General features: G+C 39.0%; 1 protein-coding gene across 1 annotated transcript in view; it reads right to left on the reverse strand.

Annotated features, from left to right (window-relative positions):
• Nucleotides 1–349: 349 nt before the first annotated feature.
• The window catches only part of SDHAF3 (succinate dehydrogenase complex assembly factor 3), a 33,291-nt gene continuing 10,318 nt past the window's right edge, over nt 350–23,322 (reverse strand). Inside the window, exon 2 of the mRNA XM_032111530.1 lies at nt 350–1,124. Within this exon, the coding sequence (XP_031967421.1) occupies nt 921–1,124 (204 nt within the window). The 3' untranslated portion in view covers nt 350–920. The remainder of the gene's footprint in view (nt 1,125–23,322) is intronic.

A 23,322-nucleotide genomic window follows, 5' to 3' on the forward strand; every position in this document is an offset into this window, starting at 1 on the left:
GTCTTTTGCACAGAAAGGTAAACCCCCTTTTTTTTAGTCCCAACAGTGTATGTTACAATAGGCACACATTGTCTTACTGCAGACTTAGCCTATTAGAAATAAATTACGAATGTTTGTCATACAGTATTATGAACAGGATAATTTCTGTGATTGAGCCATTTAAAAATTCTGGTCTATATAAAATATTGGATAATATGGGATACCAAGTTTTTTAAGAACCTTTGAATTCAAACTACAGCACAACCCATTTGTGAAAGGTTTTTAAAAATTTTAGATACTAACAATAATCTGAATCTAGCTTGGAAAAAAAAAGCAGAATTTTCTGCATAAGATAGTGATTCAAGGTTCATTTAATAATGAGCTACATCTTTTATTTTAAAGTCAATTTCACAATAAAGCTCAAGAAGAAAACCAACTTCCAATTTCACCAACAGTATATTTTTCTAATACTGCTCATTTCTTTCCATGAAAACAAACCCACTCTAGTACCATTCCTTTGTCTACTGAATCCTCAGCCCAGAAAATAAATGCTAATTGCATCTTTTCCATTAAGGAAGATGATGACAAACAAATAGAAAGATGTTTTGCTCTTTAGGTGCCAAGATTACAAAACAAGAAACCCCAAAACTAACAACTTTCTATTTTAAAAATGTCAATTTACTTCTCCCAAATTCTTTCAGCCTTCAGCACCCATTAGGAGGAAAAAAAAAGAAGAGAAAACAAAAATAATGCAATTAACATAAAAGTGTTGTGATTATTCCATTTTTTCATTTATTCTTGCACAGAAAGCCAAACACATCCATTTCAGACAAGTTATAGCATAGCTGCATCCATTATCTCAGAGAAACCACATTCAAGTACAACTGGAAAAAGCAGTTTCAGAATGCTTCTATATGCATTAAAATAATTTTTTTAATCCTTTAGGTTTTGTATTCCGAGTCTTTAGAAATGGTGATTTTTTTATTAGGTTTGGTAGCCTCGTCCATCAGTTCCTTCAGCTGCCCAATCTGTTCATCACGGAAGTCATTAAGTTTTTCTTCTGTGAGCTGAATTCCATATACAGCCTTTTCTCTCACATTTTGTTTGTCCTCATTAATTTGTTGCTGGATCAGTGCTGCATAGTTCTATTGAGAAAGAAATATAAAGGTCACAAAACTGACAAATGCAAGATTCAGGTCAACTTTTTTTAATAGCATTTTACTGTAATAACATACTCCTACACAATCTCCCACAACAGTCTATTAATCATTAACAAATGACTAAAACAAATTACAGTTTTTATAAGAAAGAAACGTTATTAAAGCAATTCTACAGTCAATTTTATGTAGCTAGTTTAAAATGCATATATGTACGGATTAATGTCCTATCCTACACTACTATTGAAAACAAAACAAAATTTAATTATAGATCTAATATATTTATTAAAATAATCTCTCCTATCTATCAGGATATCAATAGGATACACTTTGTAAACTGATACATCCAAAAAAGTATTATTCTTGAACAAATGTATTAGAAAAAGCATTCTACAATTAGACACTGTCATAGGTTAGCAAGCATAGTCCCGGAAGGGATGTCCTTGCTAAGGGGTGCTTACAGCTTCCTCTGGGACCTGATAGAACCTATCAGCTGGCCAGTTTGAATATGGACAATTCTTTAAGCCACTTAAGTTGTGACCCCTCTGTGATCCACACTTAAGAACAGTAAACCCCAAGGCAGACTCTCTCTCTCGTTTCTGGTGCTGGGACAGGTGGCTGCGGGCCCCGTGTGGGGCCATCCTGGAGCCAATGGGCCCTGTTCCACCTGTGGAACCCCCTCACAGCCCTGCTATGGGCAGCCGGAGCGGCTTGGCTCCCCCCCTCTCCACTGCAATAAGCAAAATTCCAGCGGCAAGGCCTAGGTGAGATTAACCCTTTTAGTGCTGTGAAGAGCTGAAAACCTGAAAGAAGAGAAAGAGGAGATGCTTAAAGCTGAAATTCTGTTGTGAAGCTATGATATGTCAGAGTACCCGTTGTAATTTCATGAAGATATGGGGGGTGGAGTATTCAATTCATGCCTGTTAGCAAAAGCACCTGCGCTGAGATAGGCAGATGCTGACGCAGCTGTAATTTCATGAGAAGTTTGGACAGGGAGAGATGGACCAGATGAGGACTTTTGCTCCAAACGGGAAAGGAGAAAACCTCAGTTCCTAGAGATGCTCCCAGAGATAGTCCTAAAGATGAAGATGAAGAAGACCCTTTCCTCCCAGGGAAGGAGAAGGGCCTCTGTTCTTAGAGATGAAGTGCTCCCAGAGATGGGTGAAAAGAACTTTGTTTCTGAACAGCTCAACCTTAAAATTGTACCCCAAAAACCTTGTGGGAAAAGCTGCAAGTTGGGGGAAGGGACTCACATGCGAGCAGAGAGACTCCTCTTCCTAAGTGGACTGAACAAAGTTATTTGAAAGTGGGCGGCTGTCTCGTTGTGATAATGTGTTCATAGCATGAGCAAGAGAGACTCCTCTTCCTAAATGGACTGAACAAGGTTATTATGGAAGTGGTAAACAGACTGAACATCTTAAGGGTTGTCTTTTTACATTGTCAGTAGGAGAAAGGAGGAAGGTGGGGGGAGGAAGAAAGTTCTGAAGGTGTGGTATGATTTTTTTTTCTTCTTTTAGGTCTGTTAATAAACTTCTTTATATTCTTTCAAGTTTGGTGCCTGCTTTGCGTTTCTCCTAATTCTTATCTCACAGAAGATAAACAGTAATGAGTATCTTAGACCAAACCACTACACTAAATTAGTGTTTCTGCCCAGTTAGAAACCCAACCCGCTACAGACACATGCCCTGAAGCCTTTCTGCCTAACCACTCTCTGCTTTTCTCAGAACTGGTAAGGTCATTTGCATCCATCCTGGACTGTTCCAAGGGCAGTAGAAATTCAGTAACTGTGAGACTTCTGTCATTCTTCCAATTTTTTGGAAGAAATTAGTTAACAAAACTAAAAATTAGAGGAGAGTAAGAAGGGGCTTAAAGGACATATACCTACTTCATATACTCATTCCCAAAGGAAAAGAAGAAAAGGATAACCCCCTTCCCACACTGTTTTGAACATATTTAAGTCTGTTCAGACTTACTTACAATCCTGTTATAACAGAAATCATTTGGCCCACATTTACTTAGATAACAGCATTTATGTCGGTGGACACGGGACACAGTCAGTGTGTATTACAGCAATACCAGGCTGAGCACCACAAGAAAAGCAAAACTTTCTCAAGGGCAGAAATGCAAGTGGCCAATGGGTCACACTGGTAATGAGGGCACAGATGGAAAATTGCTTTCTCACCACTTTGGAGCAATCTTTGACCATTATGACTTCTCTAAATTACAACACTCAAGGTTCTGCAAGGAGGGCAGCTCTGCAAAATTAATTCTGCTGGCAGTGCTACCCTTGACACTGCCGTGCCCAAGGTCCCCGCACACTCTCCAGCTCCCTTTGCCCAGCACCAGCCCCACTGCAGCAGCTCTCAAAAAGCTGTAATGAGTGAATTCAAAAGCCTCGTGGTCTGTGTACTTAGCGAAGTCAGTCAACCTACTCAGATGTTTAAAAGTTAAGTACATGTTTAAACACCAGGTTGGAAGGGAGCCTAAACTTATATTTTTCTTAAGAGGTACTTAAAAACAAACTCCACAATTAAGAAATTAATTTCAAAAGCTAATTTTTAATTGGAAAAAATACAGGCTTCTCTTCAATATGGTATCCTTTAAAGTACCTTTAAGTTTGAAGCACAACTCTGAATACAACGTAAGAAACTGAACTTAAAAAACCTATTTTCTGAATATTAAAAATGATGACTGTTCTCTTGTAACCTTTTTTTAAGAAAGGATTAAATATCAGGGGTATTCAAAAGCACAGCATTACAGCAATGAGATATAAGCATTAATTCCCAATTTTCAGCTAAAAAACCCCTTTTTTTAGTTGCATAGTGAACTCTTAATCTGATTACCAGCAGAGTAACTAAAGCCACTACTTCAGCTGTACGTCTAATAATTCCAGAGAAGTGGGCTAGAAGAAAGAAAGATGAGCCCGTGATAAAATTTCAAAATGACACCATTTGCTAACATAAATACATTACATTGTTAATGGACCATGTGAAGCCTCACTGAAGTCAGCAGGATCTTTCCAGCCCTGTTGCCTTAATTCATGGCTATTTAAAGAAAACAGATAGCTAAAACAAACTGGGGCAAACAAACCAGACTCTGAACCAAACTGATTCTTCAAGGTTCTTCCCAACATCACCTCTCCTGCTTTTACATTAAATAGGCATTCAGGAAGAGTGACACCACAGTTAATTCCCGTGGTAAACCTATACCTCAGTGGTATTACCTCATGGTAGAGTTGGCGTAGGGTTTAAAAAGAACTAAATAGTTTTTTTCCCAATGATTGAACAATCAAATGGTAATGACGATAAAAAATTATAATGGGTTAGTTCTTCAACTTTGCGATTTACAGAATTTCTTACCAAGGCAGATGGACAAATGTGATCTGTGAAGCTATTAGCAAACCAGTAACACACTGACAGTGACACGTCAATTATTCCACCTAATTCTATTTTATTCTATCTTCACACTTCTGCACAGAACAATCCAGTCAGCACTGACTCTGGACCAGGGAACAAAAAACAAAACAAAAAAAAACCAAACCAAACCAAAACACCAGCAAACAAACGAACAAACCCCAAACACCTAACAAACCCACATAAAAAAACCCCCCCAAAACCAAACCAACAAACCCCAGACCACTCTCATTATACCAAACAACAACATTCACAGCATGTAATTCAGAAACAACACTGAAAGCAAGCAATGCAAAACTCTTCACATCTTATCATGAGATCTGACTGAACATACAAACCCCAAAAACCCCTCCACGCAATGTCCTAACAGTGTAGGTTCCACAGCAGGAGAAAAGTCCTCCCCACTGCTAATAACAACCACCTGGGAGCAGCCTGCAGCTATTGCTGCAGGCATGAGCTCTGGTACCAAGTACTCGTGCACCCTCACAGAGCCAGGCTCAACATACACAAGGATGGCAGAGGGACACAGGAGCTCTCCTCTCTGGCAGTTTTTTAGGTTGGTTGGTTGCTTCTTTGGAAGTAGCTCTTAACTGCCATGATCTTCTGCCTGCACCAGCTGTACACTTCCTGAGCTTTTATATGAAAAAAGCAAGCAAAACCCAAACCACCAGCTGAATGGTAAAAGTTTTTCCCCCTTGTATGTGACTGCCATCAGAAACAGAGGATCAGAATCAAGTTCGAGCCACAACAACCTCTCCTGACCATTTACCATCAAAAGATGGCTGCTTTATTCTGTATTAAATGCCAGCCTGCTGTCCATCCGTATCACAGACGCCCTCCTCATCTTAAAGGAGGCCCAAGGTAACAGTCCCAAGGTGCAGACTGGTCACGTCACTGCACTGCCATCAGTGTGTGCAACCGCAGAGACACCCCAAACTCTCCGTATCACCAGTGCAGAGACAGATCCCTCACCTGAAAGGTTTGATGTACTCCTCACAGGTGATGGTTCTGCCTCAGATCACTGCCATCTACAGCATGCATGCTGAACCCAAGCATCAGGCTCTCTTAAAATCCTACGGTATGATTAAATGCTTGAACCTTTAAATGATTTATACAAAAAATAGGTGAGTGTTTGCTATAATCAATAACCTTAGGGTTTTTTTGTTTAAATTCACTAAGTGAAGCAAATACAAAGTTCTCCTCTGCTCTCACAGAATGCAAAAATTCATTAAAAGGGCAAGGGGATGGGTAACATTTGAGGTTTAAAATATCACACATAATTGCCAGAGATCTGCCAGAATGAACCACGCTTCTCATAGAGATATGATGGAACTCCCTTTATTCTATTGTCAGTCCCATAGTTATACCCTAATTCCCCTAGCACACATAAGCAAGCTCCATACTATTAGGTTACAGCTACTGTTCACGCGGCCTTTAATAGCAAGCGATTGGTTACAAATGAATATGCACGCGACTAACATAAGTCTTTCTCTTTCTATGGTTAGCATCCCCCTCCCCAACATCCTGTTGCTTGCCACATCAGCATTGCTCCTCTCTGTCTTCCCTAGTCAAGGACAGTTCACTAATATAGCTTGGATTGTGCACATATACATGTCCCTGTTCACTCAGCCATTTCTCTACACACATTACAGAAAGAGCATCAGCCTTCTTGTTTTCCAAGTTGAGAAAGGATTAAATAGAAAAATAAAAGCAAAAATCACACAACCAAAAGCCCCACTCCCTGACTGCCAGATATATAGACTCCTACCAGGTCTAGTCCACACTGACACACATTATATGCTAACACAAAGTGCTGATAGACATTTATGATTTAACCATAAAATTAAATGGGTTAAGAGCCCATTTTCTCATTTTCACTGGAAAGAACAGCAATCATAATTTTTATTTTCTCTGGCATCCTCCTAAACATGTACAATGCTACATTTTAGAAAATTGCTCCAAAAATCTCAGAAAGATATGTCTGTTCACAGTACTACCTGCACAATTCACTTTCTAGTCAGATTTTCTCTCTAAAAAAGGTCTAAAATTTTTATCTCCTTTATGCAGTTGAAGTATAAAGCTGAAGTATTGATCCATTCCAAAAAGACTATCTCCACTTGCAGCCAAACTAATGACAGCACTGATAAAAAACATTACTGTGGCAAGATCAGAAAACGCTACTCTTGAGATGTATTAAACAAACAGGGCACAGTCAGGCACTAGAAAAATGCTATCAGATTACTTTAAATTTATTTTTCTCAGGGTGACATAAAAAAAAAAATTAGCATGGCCTGACAGGCCACCCTCATTGCTCCCTGGAAGTTAATTTCAAATTGCAGGATTTTAAGAGTTTGTGCTGCTACTCAGAGCAAAATCAAACACATGTTGCTAAGGGTGGCAGCATGAAGAAACAGCTGTGAATGAACAGCACAGCAAGGAGCAACCTGTTCTTATTACTGTGCAGAGATATGTTGAATTGATTATTTCATACTCATTCAGACAGAATTCTGCAAATTATTTACTATATTTTTTACTGCAAAACTGTTTTGATGTTAGACCGATAATCAGAAAAAGATACGTTATTACAGGAGTGATTTTTAAATGGGCGCTACACCCCATGAAATTTCAGAGTATCTCCATACATTTTACCTGAAGCTGCAAGTATAGTTAGAAATGCAGTAATAAACCCAGGAAAATTATACCACATTTAAGCTCAGCTTAATACACCACTACAGCAAATATTTTCATGCACTCACGTACACATTAACCCATAACAATCTATATTTCACCAGATAAGACCACTTAAAATAGCCCTAAACATTTTAAAAATTGCATAAAATACAATTACTGCCAAATTAATTAACCTATGTGAATAAACAGCTATGTAAAGTCACACATCCTGAGCAATGTATTATGGATTTCAAAATTTAAATTTCAAATTACCTTTAGTTTTGTAAAGGTCACACCATTAACACCTAAAAAAAGAAAAATCAATATACTACAAAGGGTTCTGAGTAAGCCTTCCCCCTGCTTTTGAAAATACCCATCCAATGGTATTTGAATGATAGCAGGTAATGACATATGAGAGCATTAGAAGAGTTTCTTATGTGAATAATTAAAATAGTAATTGCTGGGGAAAAGGCAACATAATGAAGAATCAAGACTTTCACTGAGGTAGCCAGCACAGCAGAGCACCTCCAAGGAATAAAGATGTCCAGCTCCTACTGCAAGTCTTGATAGAAAGTGAAAAAACAACTTTCTCCTGAGGCATTTGAATCACCTCAGCATCCATCATATGCATAACAACACACCAAGCATATACAAGAAAGAAACAGAGACAAGCTTATTTATGACAGAAACCAGTGTTTTTCTTCATGTTTTCTTGTTCTAGCTTCTCCTTCATTAACAGCATCAGAGCACACAGTCTTTCAGCATCATCTTTAATATCTACTAAGGGAGGCAGAGTTGTGCAAAGTAACACAAAGTTTTCTGGCTTCAAAACCCAGCACTAACATGTTGAAGAAAGCCATACAGGAGCCTTCAGAGAGCAGTTTGGGCTAAGGTGGCCAGTGCTGCTAAGTCAGAAACCTGGGATGGTGCCGCAGCCCACAAAGGCTCTAACAACAGAGGTAAGTGACAAAATGATGTCCATGTCCTCTGCTTACCACTGCTTATCCTGAGGTATTGCTTAAATAATATTCCAGTCCTCCTTGGATTCACACACAAACCTTTGTCGTTCAAACTGAACACACTGCAAACACAAGCTCTTTGGCTTGAGTGAAGCACCAAGGTAGCTAACGGCCAGGATACCTGTGGCTATGCTTCAGGCTACAGACATAATTAGCTCTCCTGCTGAATGATTCATCTGTATCTCATGAAAGCAATTTGGTTATACATGCTGCTGTTCACAGACCTGTTTACCACCTTCTGACAGCTCTTAGATGTAAAGAATAAGATGCCTTAAACAAGCTACAGAATCTGTCACATTTCAAATTTCAGCCACCCTTGATATTGTCCATTTATAATAAAAGTTTCAATTAAGCAGAAGTTAGGATACAACATATTAAATAAGTATGTTTTATTCATATACATTTTACTCACAAACACTTAAAAACTAGACTGAGTAGCTTAAGTCCTAAGAACACTACGAAGAAACTTAAAATGCCTATAAACAAGAATCAAAAAAGGTATCAAATAGAGTACTTTATTTTTATTAATGCTGAAACATTACTCATTCTTATTTAAAAAAAAAAAGCACTCTTTTCAGAAATTAAAGGAAAGCACATTTTCATATAAAATTTTGAGAACTTCAGATTACATGTAAGAACAAAATAAAAAAAATTTAAAGCATTTTTTTCAAATCCAGCAAGTGAAAAATGTGTTCCCCCCAGGAGGAGTTCCCTGTTCCTCCCCTGTGCACCACTGCCTTTTGAGCAGGGCAGTTGAAGAATCCCCAAAGAGAAAAACTTCCAAAAATGGGGCTACATCAGAGTTGGTAACTCATAGTCACTGTCCCTGCCCCTCTGCTGAAGCAGCCACTACAGTCACACTCCAGAAAATGAAGGAAACACAGGAACAGCAGAGCAGCACACAGGTTTTATTAAGCAAATGCAAGACACAAAAGGTACAAAATTGACACGGTTTGCCAGATGGCAAACTGGTTTCTTGAGTAGCCTTTGAGATATGAGTATGGAGAATCCATCTCACTACCAGATACATCTCCAACTCCCCAAAAAATTATACAGATGAAACAAAATCCTCCCTTTTTTAACAAACACACCCAATTGTAATTTATGAGAAGCTCTAAAACAAGTTGTGTGAAGAGCAGCTTGGATAAGCTATTTTGTATTTCAGTCCATTATTAGATGGAAAGATTTGCACAGGTCATTTCAAGCCAAGTCATGCACTTGCAATGGGACTGCCTACACCTAAATATCACATGCCTAAGTGAAGCTAGAGATGTAGCTTGTCTCTCTGCTGGGCATTGGAGAGAGAAACTTCTGTCTTAAACATGATGTGATGACTGGATACACTGTTCTCCAGAGATGCGGGTCTCATTACTGAGAAAGCTACTACATGTCTCTGCATCTCTGGCTGTAAATGACTGTATTTAACCAACTTCCTTGCTTATGGTAAAAGGAAATGTTCATTAGTTACTTTGTTTTGTGCTTTTTAATTACAAAAGGCAACAAAAATACCATTTCTCCTTGATTGATTCTACAATCTTTCCCCTGGAATTTGTTTTATCTTTTTCTAATGCTGCTGATACCAGACTTGGCAACATCCTGAAGTGAAATACATGAGAGAAAAAAACTGCACTTCCTCTTTATCCTTATAACTAACTTTGAATTATGCATAATTTCATTTCTGGGGATGAAAGACCATGTCACCATTTCTAATTACAATGCACAGAGGTAAAACAGATTTCTCCAGGACTACATCTCTGTATCATAAAGAATAGGAACAAGAAAACATTGAAGTTTACTGTTAATCTGAAAGGAAAAGCCATGAGAACTTCAACAATATTAGGTTTTCCTAGGATATTCAAGAAGGATGTTAGAGTCTCTGACTATCAACCAGTTTCAGGGAACTGATCACAGTAACACAATGATGCACATACTGTAACTACATAGAATTGTTACCATAAGGGGTTTGGTTTTTTTTTTTTTTCAGTTGCTGGCTTGTTTGCAGGTTGGGAGCAAAGAATGAAAAATTGTTCCACTAAAATGGAGTCAGGGAATATAATTATGTAATACTTAGTAATCAGCATGGAGAATTATTATTTGATCAGGAAGGTATAAAATGGACTGCTTTTTCTGAATACAGTTAACTAATATTGTTAAACCGGAAGAAATGACATTTATTTAGAAGAATGTGAAAAAAGCTCAAGGACTAACTCAGCTTTTTTTTGTAGCTTAAATAACACGTTATTTCAATGTCCTTTAAGATTTATGAGATCATAATTTGAGGTGAAAGTGGGAAGTTTATGGCCTGGCCATCAAGGTGAACATACACAAATGCTATTACATCCAAAATGGAACACAACACTATTAGAATACATCAGAGTGACTACTGTCATTTGTGGAAAAACAAGCTGTGATTATTTATTTCTTTCTGGGTGCAGAATACTTACACCCCTACTGTACATTGGGGCCAATATACAGGTCACTAAAAGCTTTTTGCATCATCTGGTAACAGCCATAGTCTTTAAGATTCTCTCCACTTAGGCAATAAGCTTCATCTCAGGCCTTATATAGAAAGATTGATCTTATTCTAGGGAATACAGAAGTTAAAAAAACCTGGAACATACTTGAACATTTAAGCAAAAATAAAATGGCCAATTAAGTTCTGGAAAGAGAGATCAATCTGAAATGTGGGTGCAGCACAAGAAATGAAGCAGGAGGAAGAGATGGGAGGTAGAATGAAAGAAATGGTCACACAATTGGGTTCCAATGGCTAAACAAGATCTTTCCATGATTCTCTATCCTTGGAAAGGTTGTATCATTCAAAGTGTGAGTTCCACTGAAAAAAACAGTTCTTTTATGAGAGACTTTAAAAAATATTCTCCTCTGAAGTACATATCAGTATTTGAAAGCCTTTTAAATTGGTAATGGAGACAAAAATATTTGAAAGAGAACTATATTAAAAACTCCACTAAAAAACTTACTAAACGTAACAATTTAAGAACAAAACATGGAAAATTATTCAGTCTGGACCTTCATCTGTAAAAATTAGGAAATTACACTGTTGCTAGTACCAAACTATCAGACTGCTGTGAATGGACAAATAATCTACAGACCAGGAAAATTAAATTTCAAGAACATTATTTCATATTTTCATACAAATCCTAATAAAACCCCAGCAATTTGAAAGATAGTTATTTCTTGACTCAGTTTCTATTTTACTTTGGCATTTTATGTTGTGCATGGCAGCTCTTTGGCTAACAAAAAAGCTTTTCTCTGCACTTTTGTCTACAGCTGATGTTTCGCCTGGCAAATATTATGCTATAATCTCACAGAACATCCAAGTATTTATCACATGCTGTTAATTTCAAACAAGGCAAGGGAAAAGACTGGAAACCATAGTATCAGTTTGTTTTTAGGAATTTCACTTCTAACGCATCAGTTACACTGTAATATTTCTATTTAAACATTAAGCTAGGAAATCTTGGCCAAGTGTTTCACTGCAGATAATTCCTAGACAAATATCAACACTAAGTACAGGCATTTTACCTAAAAAAAACACTAAAGACTGTTTTAGCAACATAAGCACACAACTATAATTAAAGTTCACAATGCAAACATCACTTACAGACTCCTGCATCAATTCTTTAAATAGAGGATAGGCATCTTAAATCTGCAGTTATTTCTTTAAGAAGTATAACTTCTAGATTTTCAAGGAAGATGATGATTTCACATCTAGATATTCACAAAAGGAAAATAAAGCCTGTTTCCAAGACAACCACATTACTTGCCAGGCCGCTAGATACTAACATGCAGAAGATTATATATCCCAGATGATAACACTTCAAAGACTTCCATGCATGTTCTTCTAATGATGCATTTAAAGTGCACATATATATCCAAAGGAGATCTGGCATTCTTATTTTCCCATTGCACACATTTCTATATGCTCATTAGAAACAAAAACTAACACAGCAACGAAGAAAACCTCAAGTATAAACAAAAAATTAATCCACTAATAGGCATCTCACATTGATTTCTGTGACACCGCAAATAACCTTTCTGCCGAGGGTGCACTGAATTTTTTACTTCAATGGAGCTGTAGAAGAAATACGTGCTTGAATGAATTAAGCAAACATTATGGACAATATTTAATAAACATACAAAAAGGTCATTAGTGTAGAAGTCAGATTCACCCCTTAGGACAAACAGACAGAAACTTCTCCAGTTCTAAATGAACACAGTCAACGTTACCAATTCCAATACAATAAATAGGATACTAATTTAGCAAAGCAAATTTGGCATCAGAAAACACTGAATCAGAGGCTGATTTTTTTGGCCAGTATTACCATGGTCCCTCCAGCAACAGGGGAGAGAGACAAGCCCAACGTCAGCGCTTGTGGAGGCATTTAAAACAGACAAACAAGGAGTCATGGAAGTTTATCTAACTGTGTCTTGGGGTGACCTTATGATGTGTATCCCATATCGCTGCCCTATGCCCAGAAATTAATTTTTGTGTCTTTCTATGCCTCTAAACTGAGCCTGAGAGGGGGAAGGAAAAAACTGAGCAAAACTTTTTCAAAGCAGTTTGCAGCTTGTTCAAGGTCACACAGAGACAGCAGGTTTTTTTCCCCAGCTGGGGCAGGGAAGCGAGGAAGCACCCGGCTTGCTGCTTTCCAGTCAGCTTTTGGCCAGTTGTTTCAGTTTCTTGTTCTCCAGAGAGAGACTGAGAGTTGGGCTTTGTTTTTCCTTCCCTGGAATTCTGGATTTTCTCCCTTTTCTACTGGACTGCTTTCAACCTCAGAGCACATCGGGAGGACTTCCCACCGGGCACAGAGGGCCTGGCCCTGGGCCAAGCCCCAGCTCCGAGGAGACCAAAGGGAGGACTCGAACACTTTCCCAGGTTTTTCCTCCACAGCGAAAGATTTTATTATTTAGCATTATTTTCCTTTTCCCGTGTGTTTGGTAAATAAATAGTTTTATCTCCTTCACTTTCCTTCGAGGAAAATTTATTTTTTCCCGAATCTGGTGGGGGAGGGGTGGTTGTGCCTTCTCTCAGAGGATATATTTCTAAATTTGGCCAAACCGGAACAAACTGCTTCTTCAAGAAGACAAAAACATTTTGAGGTGTGCTCTTTACAGAGCACTACCTAGGGGACTGACCATCAATAAAAGAAAGCCTACTCACAGGCAGACTCATGATTTTAAAAATTTTAAAAATACTGCCACTGGGAAACACAGGTGAATTCTTATAAGGATGTTACTTATCTAAGTATGACATTTAGTCTGGAACTTATGAAGGTCCTACTCTATAAAAATAAATCAGTGTATTTGGCCACAGTAATTTGGCTGCAATTCAGTTCTTCTTACTTTTAAATAGCAGCAATGAGACATCTCTTTGAAAAGAAATGCAAATTGATATAACTGACATTTTCCTTAAGACAACTAACAATATGCTGGTCTATATTGGTAAACTCACTCTGTGGAAAAAAGCATGTTACTGCAATTAACATTTACTTCACAGTACTTAATAAAAGGCAAAAAAGGTTAACTTATTATTCTCTGTGCTAGACCTAGTGCAAATTTTTTAAGTTCTTGTTGCTGCAGCAAAATATGTTAAATGATGTTCAAGTTTTAGACCACACATATGCTTTGTATACACATACACCTCCCTCTGTGTATCGGTTTGGCACAGCCTGGTTTTAGGTAGCAGGGGCGCCACAAAAACGGCTCCTGTGAGGAAGCTGCAGGAAGCTTCCCACCATGTTTGGCAGAGCCAGTGGCTGATGGTTCTAAAGACGGACATGCTGCTGGCCAATGAGAGAGGTTGGTAATGCCTCTGTGGTGACATATTTAAGAAGAAAATCAAAACAAAGTCACAAGATTTTGGATTCTAGTCAGAGAAGAGAAGGAGGTGAGAACATGTGAGGGACAACAACATGGTGACACCCAGGTCAGTGCAGAAGGAGGGGGAGGAGGTGCTCCAGGCGCTGGAGCCGAGATTCCTCTGCAGGCTGTGGTGCAGACCATGGTGAAGCAGGTTGTCCCCCTGCAGCCCATGGGTCCATGGGGACTGCAGAGATCCACCCACAGCCTGTGGGGGAGGTGCCCATGCTGGAGTGGGTGGATGCCTGGAGGAGGCTGTGATCCACTGATCTCCGGTGGAGAGAGGGCCCTGCTTCCAGGCTGGAGCAGCCTGTCCTTGGAGCACTGCACCCCGCAGAAGAGAGACCCATGGCGCAGCAGTTTGGGAGGGCTGTGTGCCCGTGGGAGGGGCTCACGCTGCAGCAGGGGCGGTGGGGCTGCTGCTCGTGAGAGCGGACCCACGCCGGGAAAGTTCAGGAGAACTGTCTCCCGTGGGAGGGACCCACGGCCTCACAGGGGAACACTCCTCTCCTGGAGCAGCAGAAGGAAATCTCAGTGATGGACTGGCCAAACCCCCACGCCCTGTCTCCCTGCGCTCTCGGTGGGAGGGAGGGAGGGGCTGAGGGGGGAAGGTGTTCTACGGGCTTATTTTACTTCTCATTATCCTCCTCTGATTCTGTTAATAATAAATTCACTTTGCCTCTTTTGCCCTTGAAGTGTTTCTCTCGGTCCTTACCTCACTCATGAAGCCTTTGTTAATTTTTTTTCCCTTTTCCCTCCTCTGCCCAGCTGTGGCAGGGGAGGGTGAGCAAGCAGCTCTTGTGGGTGCCTGGCATTGGGCCAGGGTCAAACCATGACACTCTTTCAAATGAAATTAATAGCATACATTGTTTAAAAAGTCTTCCATATCCTCCAAGCAACAGAATAAATCACGGCATTTCCTTCATCTTTAGTTTTACTGCTCTAAAAATTACAACATAAAGTTCCTTACTCTGTTCTAGTTTCCTAAAATGTTGTGATATAACACATGTAGCCAGAAAGTCCTCTGGCATAACTGCAGACAAAGATGCTCAGAGAAACCAAAAGTTCCCATTCTAAACATAATTCTAAAACTGTGCTTATTCTTTAGGCAGTTTCTTAAGGTAAAAAACTCTAAAGCCTACAAATCTATGTATCTTACTTAGCAAGGGTTTTTTAACTTGCAGATTTTTATATAATTTCTGAACTACTTCAGAACTAGCCACAGAAGTTAACCAAAGAAAACAAATGTGTCATCAGTGTGGTCAAGAGCTGCTAAAAGGGAGCGTGAATCTTTATGCTACTGCATCAGAACCCTCAAATCCGAAAAACCAAAAAACTTCTGTAATCATCTGCAAGTCACTATCTGTTTATCCAACAGCTCTGACATTTAAGAGGATTTTTATAGTGTCTGTCACAATACAGCAAGTGAATGCTGCACTGTCACAGAAGACTGGAGGGATTAAGCAGATAATGAAAAAGGAAAATTCAGTCATCTGCTAAACAAGTTTCAAAATTCAATAAAGTACTGCAGACACAGCTAATCGGAACGTACTTCTGAAAAAAAACCATCAAATATTCTGTACTGTTCTTGGGGAGATCAAATACATATCAAACTCAAGCCTCCGCATGTTCTCCTGTAATCTCTATACAACAAATACTTTAAAATTAACTCACCTGTATCTTGTTCTATTTTTTTTCTTTCTTTTTCCTGCTATTGCCAGAGGTTTTCCAGCTATTAAAGGGGGCTTGCTTTCAATTAGCAAATGACAGGGAAAATAGGATAGGGGAAAAATAAAGGGATGGAAATTAAGTATGTCAAATAGCTTATACCTGTATGTACTTCATTTTTAAGCGAACACTCAGTTAACAAAGCTCTAAGATTTCACAGCAAAAATCCAGACTGCCTACATATTCCTAAAAATTTTCACCCACCTAGAACCTCTATTTTTTCCTCTGCACAAAAACAGGATGTCCAGTCCCAAGCAAACAGATGTGTTGAACTGGAACAGAAATTAATTTACCTCAATACTTTAAAGGGAAAGCATGCAAAAACACCAGAACCGGGAAAATATGAGGGCAACCTTTCAGAAATGGGGATGCACCACATTAAGATTGGTCAGGCAAGCTCAGCTCTGTGCTCTGGCTGCCAGCCTCACAGGTGCTTCCACAGCCAAGTGCCATGGTCTTCACTTAGAGGTAAAGACAGCATTAACATTTGGAGCAGAAGCAGCCTGCCTGTGGCGAAGACAGCGCAAATGGGAAGTGTCACATGCTAGTTCTATGTCCAGAAGTCCCATGATATACTGCCTCTGCTCTAAGTGGTACCATTTAAACATTTTGGTATGGTGCACCCCCATCTGTTCAGCTGCTCTCTCCACCCTAATACCATGATACTCCTATCATTAGCATCAGTGTCAAACCACTGCACCGTTTGTTTATACTGACTAAAGAACCAAGTTCTTTTTCTACTGTATATGATCAGGAAGAGTTTTCAAATCGACTATATAATAAGTTTAGAAAAATCTCTGCCTGCCGTCCACTGATGATATGCAATAAATAAGATTTCTACCAGTCAGAGAATACTAAAGCTATTCAAGAGGTTTCACTTGTGTTTCAAGACTTGTCAACACTGAGGAATTATCTCATCTTATATTTGCATGGCTTTAAAATTACTCTGGACTTATTTCAAGCAATGCAATGCTATTTGAGCAATAAAAACTTGAATTATTTTTGCGTTGTTTATATGTCTTAATGGATTTTGCTTGCTAGCCAAATACAAATACGAAAAAGAAAATCTTGTGTACATCTGCCCACAAGCACAGCAGAACCTCATGCATCACACTGAATGGCAATTGTTGGGGTCTTTGTGAGCAGGGGTTTATTTCAGTCTTAAAGGGGGGGATATTAGCATGATTTGCTGTCCTGCAGAATGTTTCATGTACCTTTGAAAAAAAGTAACTTGTGAAGGCACCAGTTGAGAGGGGAGCCTAGATCAGTCCCACTACATCTGTTTAGTGATGTAGGGGAAAGCCCTCCCCCTCACCTGTATGAGATGCAGCAGGTGAGTACAGCACACATTTGCTGCAGGTCACAGCTCTGAGCACTGGCTATGCACAGGAAGGCATCAGACTGCAAGGGTTCCTCTGCCATCCCAGCACGTGCATCATTTCTATCATAGAAGACAAGGGTAGACCAGAATAAACACTTCTTCTAAAACCCACTTGGGGGCTGCTTGTGAAATGTGCTTGTGAAATGTCCCTACAGGCTAGACATTGAAAGCTGCCCATGGACCTCCAACCCACAGGCACATGCACTACAGTAAATCCAGCCTGAAGTCCACCTGCTGCTATAGTGCAGGACTAGCCTTGACTATTGACTGCTGCCCTAGAAAACTGGAACAAAATGTAACTTCCCTGTGTCAAAGCATAACATTTTAACACAAATTTTTAATTTCTCAAAAGATGAAAACACTGAAAATAAGACCATACAGCATTGGGGAAAAGTGATGGGATCATTTGTATTCGTCTATATTTAGGAGAAAAATAAAGCAGATCTCCTCATCTTCACTGAACTCTTTGCTATATCCATTACAGCAGTGAATTTAAAAATAACAGCTTTGCAAAACATCTTCCTTTACAGAACTCAGCTTGGTAATGCTATATTTCATCAGGTAGGTAGAGAATTTACCTGGAAAAGTTCTGCTCCAACTGCTGTCAAAATTATTATTTGCAATGTTTTTTGGAATCTATCTTCCCTCAACAATGCTCCTAACAAGCTATCTAATCACAAATGAAAACAAAGAAGTCCCATTACCCAGGAAAAAGGAAATCTTTGGCAAGTAACTTGGTAAGTACTCAGTGACAGATGCATCACTGTACCAAAAGCTTTAATCAACAAATGGGACATGCTAAATAGTACAAGGGATCATCAGAACCTCATCTCACACAACAGAATTGAACATCTGAAGGTGAAGAAAAAAAGGACAAAACCAAATAAAACAAATTCAAAGTGCTCATTCACACTGCAACTAAATCCACTGCACACTGCTGCATGCTTTCTGCTAGACTACTAAATAAATTCAAGTGAAACTGTTAGGTATCAATCTAATGCCCTGAAAGACTGGAACTAAGTCTTTTGGATACCATGGCACTGATTTTCAAAAGAAGAACATGCACAAACTCATACACTTCATTTATTCTTATACTTGTTACTGTGCATTAAAAGTGTGTGTTTGTGCAAATAAGTGCACAAACAATCCATCAAAAACAATACAATAAAAATTAATAATGCAGACAGCATTCACATCAGTATAATACAGGTTTCCAAGCTCTTGCTAATTACCGTGAAAGTTGTTCCATCACAGTTATATTCCACGCTGTCTAGCACATTAATCCTCATTTCAACGACATACACACTTTATATGGCTGACTTTGTCTCGGCATAAACATACTGCTGAAACATAAACACACTGCCAACATCACACCTACACAGTTACATTTATATATAAACTTAACTAATTATTAGGCAAAACCCAACACAGTATACGACTTCCAGTTTTTGGGGACATACTGCTCTTGGATTGAAACCAAGCGATTAAATGTGCCACAAAGGATACCAGTATGTGTCAGTGATCATGTACTTTCAGAGTGCTGAGTTAGCACTCGTACTTCAGTACCATTCAGTTGTGAATCCGACTTAGGTTACAACTTTTAGAACTGTAGTTAGTTTTGCCTGAACATAAGAAACTTTGGGAACCTTCTCACCTCACATTTGAAAATTATACTTTAAGTCAAATCTTTTCTCCTCATCCTCTACACAACCTCTACCAGCAAAACCCAAAAGGGTTTGTGTGAAGGACTGGGTGAGGCTACAACCAACCTGATCTAAAATGGCCCTTCCAGTCAAGGTCTTCCAGGCTACCTCGGCTTTATTACTCTATTCATTAAAACCCCAAGATTAGTCCAAGTGATATTTTAATGACTAGCCTCAAGTTAAAAATATTTAAAATACAAATCTCAGGTTATTGGTAAGATCTGACATTATGTTTATTGGTAAAGAAACATTGGTAAGATCTGACATTATGTTTTGAGGACTACCAGATTTTAGATTTTTTTCAAATGTTTCAGTACTGAAGATACCATACTATATCAAACAGTTCTCTTCCTCCCCCAAGGCAATTGTTTCAAATAACTACATCAACTACAAAGTTCGCGAAGACAGACAAGTTCACATACTTAAGAGATCGGTAATAGAACAGTGGCATTATTCAATAATCAGCTGATTTATTCAAACTTTAAGTATACAAGCTTTTACTAACACACGCAGAAGCTAGATTCCATCCTATTCTTTCATAACCAACACAAAACTTCATTAGCAGATATTTTTCAGAAAAGAAACACTGTGTTTATAATTTTCCTCACTAAACCAAAGTCACTGAAGCTTTACTTGTACAACATACAAGTGAAAAGAACAACAAAACCTCCTTTCCACTTGAAACACAATACACACTATGCAACAGCACTCAAAAAAAATCTGATCAAAATTTACAAGCAGTGCATCTTAGCAGTTCACCAAATTAGGTTCAACGACAGCAAAGGATAATTAGAAATGCTCTAATACCCTGCATTACCCAAAGGTTTATTTTCTGCCTGCTTGCCCTTGAGGTATTGTGTAAGATGATAGCTCTAGTTTTTCCAGGGAACTTGGGAGTTCCTCTGTAGCCACTGTCACCCAAACAAGTTAACAGGGCTTCTTCATGCAGCTCTTCCTTCACCCACACAACACCCTCCAAAAAGCACCATACAAAACAAACTTCCCAATCTCAGTCTCATCTCTGTAGCCCAAGAGAGTGTAAACTTGGCCCACGACATTTCAGAAGCAGATCAGTAAAATGGAATGATGAAAGTGTGTGCTTACTTGTCTTATCAACACAAAGCACAACTATGAACAGCAGCTGGCCTATGCTCTCCAGAGGCCTCTGAAATAGCAGTGAACGCTATTTGATTCAGAATTGATTCAGAATTGAAATTTTAAATAAATGTTAGTATTCAAATAATATTTTACAGATCTAGGATGCATAATAACAAGACACGTCTGACAATCCCTCCTGGTTAGAAAGACAGCAAGGGTGGGTTTTTTCACTTTCTTTTCCTTCCAGGAATGTATTTTCCACCTGCCTACAGCTGAACATTCACAAATGCTACTGTGCAGACACACCACCCAGTTTTGACGTGCAATTTCATTATGGCCTAGAATCTACTCTTATTTCACCAGACCAGCAGCAGAACAGCTCTGGAGAGTTCAGAGCTTGTTTCTTAGACAGTTCAATCTCCACACAGATTTCAGATATGACAACTCCTGATTTGGAGAAAGGTAGATAAATCTAACAGTTGTTGATAATCTGCTAATGGGTGACAGAAAGAATTCAGAACAAAAGCAGCACTTGCACTTGACAGCAAAGGAGTCAGAGTTCTGACTGCAGTAAAAACTTATAGCACTGCCAGGGAATGCTTTGAGAAGGTACTGGAACCTGGGAGCTTGGTGCCACAGTCCCTGGCACAGGTATTGATCAAGGATAAGCATCTTTCTGCAAAACAACTCCCAAGTTCTGCCAGTGAGCTGGCACAGATCAGGGACTGCTCCCAGCAGGCAGTTTGGATGTGGCCACCCTGCTTTGGAGCACAAGAGCTTAACAGCATGGAAATGGGCTGTTCCACTGCCAGCTGCAAAGCAGCCCAGGTACATCGATTCAGCAGTACACACCCACCTTTAGCTCAACACTGCTGTGGCTGAACAGTCCCCAGCCCGCCCTGCAAGAGGTGTATTCCCAAGCCAAGAGCTTATTTCATACACTGCTTGCTTTTGTCTTAGTATCTCCTCTGTAGTGCGTAGTTTTTGTATTGGGATAATTTTTTCCAAAACCCCATCACTGTGAAGTCTCTGAAGACTCTGCATAGCAGAGTACATCATCTGGAATGTTGTTAAGCAGAATTAATAAAAAGGTTTTCTTGCATGCAAACAGGAAATGTTTTAAGTTCCCCAACTGCAAAATTCCAACTTCTTTCTCTTAACCAAATACTCTGATACATGAATGGCTTTACCTTCATACTTCAGTAAAAGATCTGAAAGCAACTTCACCCACAGCTGCTGTCCACTGAGGACACTGTGCAGCCCACCTGCAATTTCAGAAGAACCCACTGAAATCACCCTATGATTTCAATATGCTTTGCTTCAAGTCAAAGCCATTAAACACTCAATGAAGCAGATGGTGGCAAACCCCTGAAATACACCATGCATGTATACTGCACAGCTATAGATACATGAATACAGAAAAAAACCCAATTCCAATAGGTTGGAAATAGTTAACATCTAGAAAATTAAGTTTGTGAAACACTTAAGGTTCTTAACACTGGATAACTGATAACTGATCAATGCTACAAAAAACATCCTTAGGAGAGGCAAGTTTGCTGTAATGTCAAACGAAGTCAGAAACACTTTTTCCTGAAAGAGATAGGAATAAAACAAAATGCAGCTATACTATTTCCAAGGAAGAGCTGATGAAACCCAAGCTATATAATACAAACTAGAAGTTAAAGGAGAACTTTCCCAGGAAACATGTGGGAATGCAATAAAATTGGCACTGATGGCTTTTTTCACAGTTAATTCTCCAGGGCTCTAATGGCATCCCCAGATCTTCACACGTTTCCCACCAGCCACAAGAAAGTAGTCTGCATTATTTTTGAAGTTGAGGAGGCATAATAAGTGTAATTATATTTTTTTATATATCTACATATACACACACACACACATATATATATAAAACAGATCTTCTCTCACCAGGAATATAAAACTAAACCCTTTAGAACAAAACAACAACACACACAGGTGGCTCTGTGTGAAAAATCAAAACCTTGTTAGCTATATCAGGAGTATTTCCATTACTGGCAGACAGATGGAAGGGGTCAAGGCTGGAAAGGTGACATCCATCATCTCAGTCCAAGGTCTGGTGGTCTAACCATATTTACCAATTATCAAAATAGTCTTCTACTGAAGATGTCTACAGAGGCCAAGACAGGCCTTGCCCATATCCAACACACCAGCTGTTAAAAAGATGGCTGTTAAAGTTTAGAGATAGCAGTATATCATTATTCATGTCCCAGGACACATAATCATAGGACAATGTCTTTTCAAAATTTAGAAATGACCAACAGAGTATTCTTACCAGGATTTCCTTGCCTATTTTCACCGCACAGCTTCTTAGTTCCTTCTTACACTTAAAACTGGGCCATCTGTTTTTCCATATGTGTAAAGGTTTTACAAGGACTTGGCCTCCTGCAAGCCATTGAGACTTCAGCTTCTAAGACTTTCTCATTACATCTTTTCAGCAATTCCATCCAACACAGACACCTTTCCACCTTCCGTAATGAAGCTCCCTGAGTCCTAAATGATTTCTGGGTCATCCTCTCTTCCACTAAAATACTGCTCTACACAAAACTTTGAAGAACAAAGGCATCTTAGCCCACATAATACCATTTTTGCAGCCCTGGGGTTTAATGCATCAACAGAAAATAAACCTTCAAACAGTTCCATTGTAAAATATAAATATTTAATTGTTTATACCATAGGTTGTTATTATTGAGGAAAACAAAGACAATCCTAGGCAAACTGCCATCAATGTTTCTAAAAGCAAGGGTCTACCACAACTATTTTCCTCTATCTGGTTAAGCCTGGGAAACTAGTCTGCTGCTGAGGAGTGGCACCTGCTGGCAGACAAGCACTCCACAAAAATCAGATTCACCAGTAAAACAAATAATAAAAAATTTTTAAAAGACAAATCAGAGTTCACATTATTCACAAAGCAACTCTCACTTCCTTCTTGATTGATAGGATGATGATGTTTTTCTCAACAGTGTTAACTTCTTTGAGTTATGCTGGCAGTACTGAATTGCCCATGAACCAGAACAACATTGCTAGCACTACCAATGAGATTTCTTTTCACTTCTCAATCAGCAGCTGAACTGAAGAACAAAAGACATGTTTGCCATTTAATTAAAACCCTTCACATCATGGATCTCTTAAATAAATTCTTACAATGACTCACTGTAATGGATGTTAAATAGCTCACCAGGGTACTTCACTGTGAACAATAAACTGGATTTAAAAGGCCCAGAAAACAACTGAATGTCATGATTTGCTGAACACCTT

This window comes from Corvus moneduloides, chromosome 1 (assembly GCF_009650955.1).
Source record: "Corvus moneduloides isolate bCorMon1 chromosome 1, bCorMon1.pri, whole genome shotgun sequence".
NCBI classification, from domain to species: Eukaryota; Metazoa; Chordata; class Aves; order Passeriformes; family Corvidae; genus Corvus; species Corvus moneduloides.